The sequence below is a fragment of the Gobio gobio genome (assembly GCF_949357685.1).
Source record: "Gobio gobio genome assembly, chromosome: 11".
NCBI lineage: Eukaryota > Metazoa > Chordata > Actinopteri > Cypriniformes > Gobionidae > Gobio > Gobio gobio.
This window is the reverse complement of record NC_137104.1, coordinates 33582342-33596728: the sequence shown is the minus strand read 5'-3', so window position 1 is coordinate 33596728 and position 14387 is coordinate 33582342. Positions and strand designations below refer to the sequence as shown.

General features: G+C 37.5%; 1 protein-coding gene across 3 annotated transcripts; it reads left to right on the top strand.

Moving 5' to 3' along the window:
• The first annotated feature begins 3366 nt into the window (after positions 1–3366).
• Positions 3367–8860, top strand: ddah2 (DDAH family member 2, ADMA-independent). Of its 3 annotated transcripts, none has more exons than XM_079830096.1 (6): positions 3367–3719; positions 4951–5509; positions 5582–5770; positions 6046–6165; positions 6290–6433; positions 8038–8860. In XM_079830096.1, exons 2-6 carry the CDS (start codon positions 5219–5221, stop codon positions 8152–8154), a joined length of 861 nt encoding a protein of 286 aa, XP_079686222.1. In that variant the 5' UTR covers positions 3367–3719; positions 4951–5218; the 3' UTR covers positions 8155–8860. The 3 variants fall into 3 exon arrangements, with proteins under 3 accessions (XP_079686222.1, XP_079686224.1, XP_079686223.1); XM_079830098.1 differs by having other exon boundaries at positions 3718–3799; XM_079830097.1 differs by having other exon boundaries at positions 3718–4047.
• The last annotated feature ends 5527 nt before the right edge of the window (positions 8861–14387 follow it).

The following is a 14387-nucleotide window of genomic DNA, read 5'->3' as shown; positions in this document are numbered from 1 at the left end:
GCTTTAACAGCATCATAATCTGATGGGGGAATAGCCAAAGGGATTTCATGAGCTATAAGATCGGTACACCCCAAATCTCCCTCATGGGCTGAAAATACTGACGAATATTTATACAACAAATTCCTCACCCTTAGCTGCTCTGGCTCAGATAGGGCCTGCAAATCTACAGCCTGAATAAACTCACACACTGGGTCAAGTTGGCCTGCCTGGGAATTCACTGTAGCCACATTGGAACCAACTGGTTCAATACATACTTCTGAAATGCCTGCAGGTAGACTGACAGTTTGTGCCTGATTTAAGATACCCAATGGACATCTGGGTCGAAGCTTGATTGCAGCTCCATTAACATTCACTATGGGAACATAGGCAGTACCCCTAGTAACCTTAACAACAGCTGGGTAAAGTAACAGACCTGGTGGAAGGGGACTATATCCTGTAGAGGGCTCGAAAAAGCCAGTGTTACATAAAGAAAATACCTGCTGTGCACAGGTCACAGCAATAAATGTCACTGACTCTGCTGGGAGAGCAGAGTCCCCCCCCCCCCCCCCCCCCCTATAGTTGCCACAGATTCAAATACGATTTTCAAGAAAAAATACAAAAAACTGGGGAAAATTTATGCAGAACATGCCATTCAGAAAAAAATTGGGCACAAATGGGTTAAGTATTTATAAAAACTATAAAAACAAAAACGCTCTTATAGTTACTCCAAGACTTAAACAGCTAATTATGACTTAAATGATACACTAATAAATTGCACATACAAAATTGCTACAAAGAACTTTGGAGGATATTTAACAAATTATGACTCAAACAATGGATGAACAAACAAAAATGCTTTTATAGTAACTCCAACACTTAATCAAGCAAATTAAGACTTGAAGGACCAACTGTAATAAATTGTTCATACACAAATAAAGAATGTTCAAGGATATATACCAAATATGAACTCCATAAACTGTGCAAAAACTCTCTTAAGCACCTGTAAAGACACTTAAGCAAATGATGACCCATAAACTGGATTAACTATACCCTCTACAAACAAAAGTGCTATTATGGATACACTGTACTTACCACTACAAAATTAAAATATATAAATTCTTGTAGCTCTATCCCTATCTCAAATAATAAAAGATGAACAGTTGTTTCTGGCATTTCTATTCACCTTCAAAATTGACGCAGCATTAAAATTTGGCTCGTCTGGATTTCCTTATTGTCAGTGAAATGCGTAGTAATTTGTAGAAAACTAACTAGCTAGCTAGTGATAGCTTAGTGACAGCAATGAAACGTCCAATGCTGTCCAATATTAGTTGATTATATCGATAATACGAAGTAAATTTATTTCGTTTGACACCTTTATGGCTGAGATGAGAAGACTTACCTCTATACTGGGCTTTCTTTTGATCGTCTGCCTTTCTCTTTTTCCGTCCCTGTGCACTCGAGGGTTTAGACCGCTTCATTTTTGAAGAACGCGCCAGTGATGAGCACTTGCCTGACCTAACGCCTGAACGCCTGTGCTCGACAATACTCACCATCAATTCCATCTAATAATCAGGTTAAGTAATTAAACGTGTGGCTGAGGGGGCGCCCAAGGATGATCATGTTTAAATCACCATCATGGTACAGGCCTCAGGGGCCCGTTCTTCGTACCTCGCTAACTCAGTTAGCTGGATTTGATTGTTGACTATTTGGCATGATCTTGGATTGTTTGGTTCTTCGAAGCTCATCCTGGACTTGCTGTCATAGTAACAGGTCCGTAAACTTAAACCTGCTCATGAGCAGGCTTATTTCATGTAAACAGGATTAGATTGCATCTTGAGGTGATACTTAAAATCTGTCCAGCCACTGCTACTTTATTACAAGAGTTCATTACTGAACCAGGGGCAATAATAATAATTTTAAATAATAATAATAATATAAAAATGTTATATTGTATATGTATATGAGAATGTATATAATATTATAATGTTGTATATAATAATATGGACACAGCCACTTGATTGAGCGATTTATTTGTGATAGAATAATTACTTTATAATTTTATTGGAGGTTTACACACATGTTGTACAGTTACTCTGAGCCGTGCATTAATTTAAGTGATCAAAGATATTATGGGAGTGACTTGATGCAGCGCAAGAGATGCAGATAATTTGATCTTGACCCTTAAGAAACTTTAATACTGTCACGTTACAAATCTGCTCCAAATTTAATTAAAACTTAAATTACAACATTGAAATAAAAATGTAAAGGGTGTACAAATACTGTATAAAATCGTGAATATAAATAATTTGTAATCATGTTAAAAAAAACAAAAACATTTATCATTTATCTATAATAACTTTTATGTTGGTTTGGCTGTTTCCGTATAAAGGTCCATAAATTCGTGGGGTTTTTATTGTATAATTTGTCAAGTTTTTCGCCTGGTGGCTTTTTTAATTATATGATGTCATTACGTTGCTGTCTTGATGCCAGCCAATCGCTGCATTGCTGATCGTGGTTTCGAGTATCGATGCATCTGCCCTCTTCAGGGAACACAAGAACGAGCAGTGATTTTAGATCATTTAATCCAGATATTTTAATCCAACCCGCAAATTCGTTTGAAGAACCAAATTAGCCAGAGATCAGTTATCACGATTAAAAGATCTGGGATCTGTCAAATCTGCTCATCCTGGCTTGGTCTTTGTGCAACCAATTAAGCCTGGATGCACTTGTTTTGGCTTCATTGAGCTCAGCTCAGTCATTTATCCTGGATGTCTTAATTCTACTTTTGTGCTTTTGTTTCTTCGTACGTTGCTTATTACATCTGAGATGATTTGACAGATCCCAGATCTGTCACGGCTCAGAGTAACTGTACAACATGTGTGTAAACCTCCAATAAAATTATAAAGTAATTATTCCATCACAAATAAATCGCTCAATCAAGTGGCTGTGTCTATATTATTATATACAACATTATAATATTATATACATTCTCATATACATAAACAATATAACATTTTTATATTATATAAAATTATTATTATTGCCCCTGGTTCAGTAACGAACTCTTGTAATAAAGTAGCAGTGGCTGGGACAGATTTTAAGTATCACCTCAAGATGCAATCTAATCCTGTTTACATGAAATAAGCCTGCTCATGAGCAGGTTTAAGTTTACGGACCTGTTACTATGACAGCAAGTCCAGGATGAGCTTCGAAGAACCAAACGATCCGAGATCATGCATGTCAAATCGTCAACAATCAAATCCAGCTAACTGAGTTAGCGACGTACGAAGAACGGGCCCATGGTCTATATTTCAACAAAAATATTTACAAATATACAAATGTTGTCACAAAGAAATCTACAAAAGTTTTGCACCGGGGGGCAATACCGACCATAACCACCACGGTCTCACAAAATCCTTTGGGAAACATGATAGCAAAACAACAAATCTATGACATGTAGGCCTACATTTCACAATTAATCTGCTTTTTGATGAGACGTCACAGCTGAACTCGAGTCCCGACCTACATATTAAAAGAGTGGATTAGGGAACAGCTGAAGATAACAGAAAACAAACTAGGGCTGGTTATCTATGGCATAGCTCAAAATTCACTGAACACACAATTTAGTCCGGATAACAGCCAGCTACTTCGTTACCTTATATTTGTTTAAAGCTAATCTAGCAACTCCCTGGAAGGGAGGAAATACAGGGAGAGTTGGAGGTGTGGCACTAACCGAACGGGTAAGTGGAAAATCCTGAAATCAGGACTGTTTTTCATACGGAGAGTTAGGCAAATTTAAAGAACTGTCTTTGTCTCTGAGGTAGGCATATTGCGCTCCTCTGGTTATCGGGTCTGTGCTCCGTTTAAGTCGTTATACTACGTAAATCCCCCTATATATAGTCACGCAGGAGAAAAGGGATTTCAGCAGGATGGATTCGGGGGGGAGGGAAAAAGTGGACGTTGATTAGGATATGGTGTTTGTCTGTATGGCCGAGTGCGAGTCGATCAAAACATTAAGCGCTGTATGCTAAAAGGAAACTGGGTTAACGCGTTTCATCGTATCACAAGGTAGAGTTTGTTTTACGACTTGATCGTATTTCATCAGGGCGTCAACTTTGGCAGCCGAGAGACTAACGCGTTGTCTATCAACGGTGTACAAATAAAAACTTTTCGAATCTTCTCGAGAAAGTCATCTAAAGTGGAATGAATTTATCTTTTAACTGACAGGCTTTTGACTTGTTTTATTTTTTGTTAATGTTTAGACCAGTGTGTGCTTTTGTTTGTAAAGACCGCGGCAGTAACTTGTTGAATGTGCCCTTGAACAGCCAATCCATCCTCAAATAATTTGTTATAGAGGCACGAACGGTATTATTATCTATGTTTAGAAGCTAGTTGCCTGTTATTTTTATTGGTTTTGAAGTTGAGGACTAGGCTACGTTGGGCATGGTGACACCTAGTCTTTTGCAAAAACATGCTAGTACCAAAGTATTTTTGCTGCTTTTTAATTATAACCTACACACACACACACTATAATGCACCGTAACGTTTACTCCAAGTTCAAAGCTTTTCAAAACAAATAATGTGCGTTATCCTGACTGTTAAATATTTTGGAATAGATACAGTGAGATTCAGTCAGATTAATTGTTCAATTCACACACGCAATAAATGGTTTGAAGCGGTTTTTCACTTGAACAATGACAGCGCTTCTGAAACCTGTTCTAGAGACTGCACTACGACAGCTAGATGTACCTGGTTACATTTAGTTACTGTTGTTACTAGAATTTAAGTCTGTTCTTAATTATGCTTGATATACAGATTTGTCAGTTTGGTTGATAGCTCACATATCTAATTTTTCTTTCTCTCTCTCTCTCTCTCTCTCTCTCTCTCTCTCTCTCTCTCTCTCTCTCTCTCTCTCTCTCTCTCTCTCTCTCTCTCTCTCTCTCTCTCTCTCTCTCCCTCCCTCCATCCCAGGCAGTATTAGTGGGACAAACACACTCCCAGGGGATTCAGGGATTTCAAGAATGATTTGCTGATCCAGTTGTTCGGCGATTCCTTTCACTTTCACCCTGACTGTCTTTCATAGACTTAAACTAGCAAGTAATATTTAACTTAATATATAACACGTGAGCACAGTTTGTGAATCAGAGTCACTCACAGATACACAACCCATATACAGTCAAGCCCTTACAAACATTCAGCAGACACCTGTCATACACACATCCATCACTCACACACCGTCATGGCCAATATTTATCCATATGGCTGCTTCACTCATGCTGTCGTCAGATGTATCCCAGAGTCTTTTGGGAAGTTGGCAGAGGGTGGAGAAGGGTTTCAGACGGACCTAGCCAAGGCCCAGCGTCAAATGGGGGTGCTGACAGGTGCACTGAGGCAAAAGGTGGGGCTGCAGTTGATTGAAATTCCAGCAGACTCTGAGCTGCCTGAGAGCTGGCGGATTGAAGACATTGCTGTGATCCAAGGCGACACGGCACTCATCACACGACCCTTCAAACAGCAGAGACGCCTTGAGGTAAGGGGCACACACGTGGCTGTAGGAGGTGTAAAGGTTATTTGGACTCATAAGTGTGTTTTTTTTTTTTAGGCAGAGGCAGTGCGGCGAGTCCTAAATGAACTGAACCTGACAGTGGTAGAGATGGGCGATGAGGAGGGGGGGTCTGGTGGAGCTACTCTAGAAGGAAGTGATGTCCTCTTTACTGGAAAAGAGTTCTTTGTGGGCATTTCGAAACACACCAATCACAGAGGGGCAGAAGTTCTGGCTGACACCTTCAAGGCGAGTTGTGTGTTTCAGTTGAATCGATTCTGTTAGCATTGGCTGATTAGAATACTGTAAGAATTATGCACATTAACATTGTAGATATCAAATGCAAACAGATTTTAATGAATTTAATTTATCAAATCAAACTGAATTATTGCTGTTTTGTCAGATAATCACAAGGTGCTTATATTTGTGTCTCACAGTAAAATCATTGCCTGTGTAATTGCCAGCAAAAATAAAATAACAATGGTTTGATGCTGGTTTGATGCTGATTTGTGCTGTATGTTCAGGACTTTGCTGTGTCCACTGTGCCTGTATGTGGAGGCTCTCGTCTGAAGAGCATCTGCTCCATGGGGGGCTCCAATACCATCATCATCAGTAACAGCGACGGAGCCAAAAAAACACTCAGAGTGAGTGTGCGCAAGTGATATACATAACATGATCTCTACATAAATGTATATAGATGTATGCACTTTTTTTCTGAGGAGATAATCATATTATCAACAAGTATGCCATTGTGTTTTTGTGTTACAGGTGATGGAGCAGCTGACTGACCATCACTATGAGATCTTGTCAGTACCTGAGGAGGTTGCTGCTAACTGCATATACATCAGAGGTCCTGCAAAAGTTGACTACCTCCTGCATCCCACAGTGGAGGAGTGTCCCAACAGTATTCCTGTGAGTGAAGGAGGATGTACAGTAAAATCATTTACATCACAGAAAATAATCAACAACACAATCCTGTAGTGTTGTCAAAAGTGCCGACTTCGGTACCAAATCGGTAGCCAAAAAAGTTTGTTGGGTTCTTTTTATTATGCTGGTCAATCAGGCTTGTAGTTTTGTCAAAAGTATCGACTTCGGTATGGAAATGTTAAAAAAGTGACTCTTTGAGCATTATTGAGCAGAATCGTAAATGCCTCTGATTGCACATGTGCTCATACGCGCATCAAATATGTCTGTGATTGGCTACAATGATCAGTGCTTCAAAAACATGTTGTAAATATACATCAATGACACTCTTCACCGAGCGCTTGCACAGATACACACAGGAGCATTTGAAAGCAGTCCGGTCCGCTGATAGTCGCCTGCTTGAGCTTTCAAACGCTCCCACTCTCAAAAGGCTTTCAAACGCTCCTGTGCGTTGATCATTGTAGCCAATCACAGACATATCCGATGAGCATGTTAACACAATGGCCAATCAGAGATGTCTACGATTCTGCTCAACAGCACTCAAAGCGCCATTTTTTTTAAATTTCAATATCGAAGTCGGTACTTTTGACCACCTACAAGCATGAGTGACCAGCAGACTAAAAAGAACCCGACAAACTTTTTTGGCTCATTTGTGCATGCATCATAAAATATTTGTCAATTTGGTCTTTGTAATTCGTGGGGAAAATAAAACCATTCTAAATATTTTTTTAAAATCTCAGTTTAACTTTGCACTTTCCTACATCTTGGATTCAGAGTAAAAGCACTGTAAAACCATGACACCGATAATCTGATAATGCATCGGTGTCTACTCAGTGAGGAAATAACAATAATCGAGTGAGGACAGATTATAAAATGTCCACTTGTAAGCAAGACACTGCAGGTGTAGGTCTGGTGTAGACAGACAAACAACCATTGAATGTGTTCCAGTGACATTTTCCAGAAATTAAATATTGAAATAATGAAATATTCCTGATACCAACAGTGCCTTCAGTACTCCTTATTGCAGCTTTGATGTTGTGTACTATTTGTTGTACATTTGCCTCATTTGCAGTACATTACACAGCATTACACTTAGGGCTGGTTGATACATTGATTATCAGTGATTATATCACTATCTTTGCTGATGATATAATATTGTGTATATTGCGATAATGTTAAAAGTTTTTCTTTTGAAGACATTACGCCAGTTTCACTCCACTTTTTTTTGGGTCTCATGACTGACAGCTGATTGGTACTGCTTTCAAAAGCTACCGTGCATATTTGTGCAATCTTTTGCAGCGTTGTCAATCACAGACATGTCTATTGGTCACGTGAACAAAATGGCCAATCAGGAAGATTGCAATTTTTATGTAATTTTACTGCTAGGCATCACAGGATCATAATGCATCCTTGGGACTGGTGAATAGTGTGGTTGATTGATTGTCAGTGTAATATTTAAGTCCTGTGTCCATTTAAATTCTTCTGAATTTTTGAGTGCTCCAAAGAAGTCTAAATGTTTAAAAAAAAAAAAACCTGATTAAATGAATGTATGGCATAACCTATGTTTGATATATTTACTTATTCTGTTTCAGACATTCCAGCGTTTGACAGACTACACCTTACTGCCCACAGCCTACAGTGAAGCCTCCAAACTTGGGGGAGCACTGTCCTCCTACTGCCTTCTCATCAACAAGAAATCCAACTATTAAGACACTCCAGTACAATCTCTGCATAATCAGATCCTCATTTACGTTTTTTTTTTTAATTTTATTTTTTACAGTGTGTGGTTTTAGGCACAGATATGTGGTATAGCCCAGGTAGAACTGGTATGCTGTAGTCTGCAACTATCCAGTTGTTTTCATATGTTCATCCTATGTATTCATCCTTACCTCTAATCTGCTTCGATCCTTAGAATGGACACACATTATGAGAGTATTATAAATGACTTTGAAATAAACAACAGATGAACTGGTCAGTGGTCACTTACAATGGATCTGAACGGTTAAAGTAAAAAAAGTTATTTCATTATTTACTCACTCTTATGTCATTCTAAACCTGTTTTTGTTGTAATTCAGGGGTTCTCAATTTCAGCCCTTAAGGTCCACTTTCCTGCACAATTTAGTTCCAACCTTGATCAAACTCAACTCACCTGCCTGTAACTGTAGTAATCCTGAACACCTTGGGTGCTTCTCATTTCGTGCATCCTCATTTCCTTTCCTTGCATCTCAGCTTCACCCCTCATAGGATGCAAAGAAAGAAAATGAAGACGGAGGAATCAAAGGAAATCTTATTTGTACATTGGAATATTCTTGATCACTCAAACATCACTTCAACTGCGCTCAAGGGATCTGCCCTTATTTTGACGGTTTGTTATTTAAGAAATTCAAATTAATAATAAAGCAAGATCCCCTGTTGAAATATGTGAGATGTATGATTGATTTAAACTGCAAATAATATTTTTTTAATTGGGGCAGATGTAAAAGTAGAGGAGAATTTATAAGTGCTTCAGGTTTCTCGAAAAGAAAGACTTCCGCATTGGATACATTTGTGCATCCTCACTCATTGTTCCTCTGGAAGCTTCCACTCTCCTCATTCCTCACGGTGTAATTACAGAATTGAGATGTCCTTCAAGATGGTTTTCTTTGAATAGTTTCCAGGTTACAGGCTGGAGGATGGAGAAACGAGGAAGCATCATTTTCAGTTTTGAAAAGCACCCCTTAATTAGCTTGTTCAGGGGCCCATACCAGGAAGGTAGTTGAACAAACTCTGGGTTACAGGATTCATTTAAAGTTGACAAAACCAAACCTGAGGCCTATACCATGAAGCCGGTTTAGCTGGCTAGCCAGATATGTTTAAGCTTAGTTTGTGCCAATCCTGGGTTTTAGGTACCATTAAAGTGGTTTGGCTTTTAGCTGTGTCCATCTCCATAGTAACTTACACTCCACGGCTAACCTGCTCCAGGACAGGTTATGTTCTGGATAATAGATCTTAAACTGAAATTAGACCAATCAGCTGTGAGCAAAGTGACACGGTCTCTGATGCAATGAAGTCACTCCCCCTGTTTCTACTCCAAATTAAAGGTCACTACATAGCAAATGGTTTTTAAAGACAAAAGTGTCTGGCTTTTAACAATGCTTATTTAATATAATAATAATTTTGAATGACTTAGATATCATTTATGTAATTATCATACCCTTAATCAATTACAAATTTTAGTATCATTTTAGTTAATCAATCATTATTAGGCACATGGTTAAAATTAATATAAATAGCCTATATAAAGGTCATACAATCAATAAAGCTATACAAATTACATGTGAGCTTAAATGTTCAATTTTCTCTATATATCAACTAAACTAACTTCATAACTTTTACTTGCACTGACTAAGTAAGATTTTTCTTAAAGTTGTCCACTTTCATTGACAGCTCTTTTCTTCTTCCTGTGTAAATTTGTTTAAATTCTTAATATTTTCAATCATGTAATATTCTGCAGAAGAGAGAAATCAATTTTGCTGCTTCTCTCGCGAGAAGTAGATGTCAGTTTCACTGATCCACATCGTGTGATTGGCTGTTCACTACTGATGTCACAGCTAAAATCCTAAACTCATGATCAAAGCCTGAGTTGATAGAGAAAGCTGATGATCAGCATCATGGGACCAACAAAGCCTGAATAGATTGGTTTGATTTTGTCAACTCAAAACTAATCCTGTAACTCTGAGATTGTTAAACTACCATCATGGTACAGGTCCCAGGTCAATCAGGCTTTGTTGGTACCGTGACACAGATCGATTGAGAGTTCTGTCAACTCAGACTTTGATCCTGACTTCATGAATAACTGGTGCATGTCCACATAAAGCATTAGTAGCGAACAGTCAATCACATGATGTATAAACACAAACTGATTCACTTCTCACTAGAGTCAGAGTTATCAATTTCTTTCTTCTGCCAAAGATTAAGAGATAGAAAAATATAAATGCATTTGCACCACAAGAAGAAGACTTGTCCATGAAAGAGGACAAATAAAAGAAAAAATCTTGCTATATCAGTGCAAGTGAAAGGTTTGAAGTTTATATACACTGTAACCCCAAATAAGTGAAGAAATAAAAAAGTAGAGGGAGGCAATCAGTTACATCAAAATTTTTAAGTTAAGAAATTCAAAGTTTAAGTACGCAGAACTGGCACATTTTTTATTGCGCTTAACTTGAAATATTTGAGTAAGCTAATTCATACTTTTCACTTAAAATTATCATAATATCAGCTTAATTATTTGTAGTTATTATTTTTACAATAAACACTATAAATCTCTCACTTAACATTAATCTTGTACTTTAAAAAAATTACTTAATTTTAGCATTTACTCTCCCTTTTGAGTGCCATAGCAAAGCATGCTGGGAAATACAAATCCCAGTTTCAGTTACATTTAGTCAAGTTGTTAAATTTTCAGTTAATTTGATTGAACTAATTTGTTTAAGTTTACCCTACTCAAATCAATTTATTTTGAGCATTAGGGTTTACAGTACAGAGCTCTCAACTGAGCTTTATCTGTTGATTATAAAACTTATTATTATTACATATTATCTGCATATATTTTTATTAATTTGAACTAAATTATTAATTATAAATTGCTTGTGTAATAGATTATGGGTATAATAATTATAAAAAAATAATATATAAATCATAAAAAATAATTGTAATTAAATAATAATCATTGTTAAAAGCTAGACAATTTAGTCTTTGAAAATCTTTTACTATGTTGTGACCTTTAATTTGGTGCAAGAGAAACTAGGAGAGTGACTTAATTGCCTCAGAAATGTTTTAGGCAGAATAATAAAGCTCCAGGCCCGGATGGCTTCCCTGCAGAGATTTTTAAGAAATTTCAAGATAAATGGGCCCCATTACTTTGAGCTGTTTATGCAGAATCTTTGGAGCATGGTTCTTTGCCGGAGACAATGACTCTAGCTTCCATAATACTACTTTTAAAGAAGGACAAATATCTCACTGCTTGCAGTTCCTACAGGCCCCTTTCACTAAAGAATGCTAAAATACTGGCAAAAGTGTTGGCTATCCGATTTGATAAGTTACTTCCATACTTAATATCTGAAGAGCAAACAGGTTTTATTAAAGGGAGACAGCTGTTTTTTGATGCGCATACTCTCTTAAACATGATTTATTCCAAACATTCTTCTGTTGTCTCTGAGGTGGTAGTTGCTCTCTGTGCTGACAAATCATTTGATCAAGTTGTGTGGCCGTATCTTTTTTCTGTACTTAATACATTTGGGTTTGGGAATACTTTTATTTCATGGATTCACCCTCTATATGCTCACCCCCTGCCTAGTGTACACCAATGACACACGGTCAGAATACTTAAAATTAGGGCGTGGAACACAGCAGGGCTGTCTGCTCTCCCCTCTGCTATTTGCCTTGGCTATTGAGCCACTGTCAATTGAATTACGGTCCTTGTCATTTAAAGAAAGTTCTCGTTCAGATATGGAAATTAAATTATCCCTGTACGCTGATGATTTGTTATTATACGTTTGTAATCCGATCACAGCAACTCCTTCAATTATGTCTATATGTTAAACAAATTTGGCTCTTTTTCCGGTTATAAAAATTAATTTTCAAAAGAGTGAGTGCTATCCGGTATATGCTTTGGTCCTGCAACTTAAAAATTCTGATGTATCATTTAGGCTGAGAAGGTCAGGATTTAAATATTTGGGATTAATGTCACCAGATCTTTGTCATCTCTCTTTATCTTCCCTTATCCTTAATAGGAAGAGTTAACATAGTAAAAATGAATGTCCTCCCTAAAACAATTTTTTATTTCAGTGTATTCCTTTGTTTTTACCAAACAGTTTGGCATTCTAATACTATTAAAAATATCTAGGAAAAATAGTTTTGAAAATTATTATTACTTTCTATTAAAGCATACATTGAATGAGAATCATCTGGGACATCATTTATAATTTAAAATGTATTAATTTGATCTAAGATATTTTCTCAAAATGTATACGTGTGATTCAAAGAAAACAAACGTGCCCAAAACACACACTCACAAAACGTACACATATGACTGTGAAATAAACATATGAATGTGAAATCTATTTCTGCATTATTGGCCATTTTATAGCCCATAGATTGGCCGAAATAATTGGAATCAATGTATACATACTAAGTAATTGAAATTTAATGTTGTGTTAATATGTGGGAAAAAAATGTATTATAGCAAAACATTTTTGCTAATAGTTTATTATTATAATTGCTGCTTAGATTTCCAAATACCTGTAGTATTGTGACTCTGCTTAGAACCTGACGTGGCACTAAGCATGTTAAAGACCGTTTTTATAAATCTGAACATTGGCGTAGTTTTTAGCGTACGCACACTCTAAGATCAAATCAGCTCTGTAAAAACCGTCTGTACGTTTTATAAATAAGGCCACTGGTCTCCAATTGGTCTCATTATAATAGCAGAAACAACTTAAGATACTCAGTCATTTATGGTCATACAGATAAGATATCATTTGAAACTATAACGTTTTTTTTATTTGTGTAAACTCACAATAAAAACAAAACTTTGTGCTTTTGTAAAATAAAGAAAACAAACAGGATGCACTTTTTTGCCACCTCGGCTCTCTTTCCGTAAAGTTTGTGGAGCGTGTAACAAAAGAATTAATGCAGCATATAGGCTACACAGTTTAGTTAATCTACATGTTTTTAAGTGAACTATATTTTGCGTATAGGCCCATTTATTCCTTTTATATTTATTTTTTTATTCTGTTTTTCACCATTCACAGAAGCGCTGCACAAGTTTTGATATTTTTAATGGATCACAGACACTTATCTATTCTAATTTAACATCATTTAGTCGGTTAACGTCCAATGATCGGTTAGTGAGGGCCGGTTGTCGGTCAGGGAAAAAAAAAAACGATGCTTGCCTTTACATGCACATGAACTTTAAATGACATCCCATTTGTGACGGTTAATCACTTAATCCGTAGGGTTTAATATGGAGTTGGCCCACCCTTTGCAGCTATAACAGTTTCAACTCTTCTGGGTAGGCTTGTCACAAGTTTTAGGAGTGTGTTTATGGGAATTTTGACCATTCTTCTAGAAGTGCATTTGCAAGGTCAGGCACTGATGTTGGACGAGAAGGCCAGACTCTCCCCTCTAATTCATCCCAAAGGTGTTCTATCGGATTGAGGTCAGAACTGTGCAGGCCAGTCAAGTTCCTCCCCACCAAACTCACTCATCCATGTCTTTATGGACCTTGCTTTGTACACTGGTGCACAGTCATGTTGGAACAGGAAGGGGCCATCCCCAAACTGTTCCCACGAAGTTGGGAGCATGAAATTGTCCAAAATGTATTGGTATGCTGAAGCATTAAGAGTTCTTTCACTTGAACTATGGGGCCAAGCCCAACCCCTGAACAATTCCACACACCATAATCCCTGCCCTCATCAAACACCCAATTCAAGTCTTGCAGTCTCTACTAATGAGATTTGAATCAGGTGTGTTAGATGAGGGAGACATGCAAAATGTGCAGTGGTTGGGGGTCCCCAGGACAGGTTTGAGAACCACTGCTTTACACCATTGCATCCGACACTTTGCATTGCACTGGGTGATGTAAGGCTTGGATACAGCTTTTTGGCCATGGAAACCCATTCAATGGAGCTCTCTGTGCACTGTACTTGAGCTAATCTGAGGACCATGTGAAGTTGAGGTCTGTAGCTATTGACTCTGCAGAAAATTGCCATGTGCTGACCCCACTCTGTGATTTTACATGGCCTACCACTTCGTGGATGAGTTGCTGTTATTCCCAATTGCTTCCACTTTGTTATAAAACCACTAACAGTTGACTGTGGAATATTTAGTAGTGTTGAAATATGAATGGACGTATTGCACAGATGGCAACCTATCACGGTACCATGCTTGAATTCACTAAGCT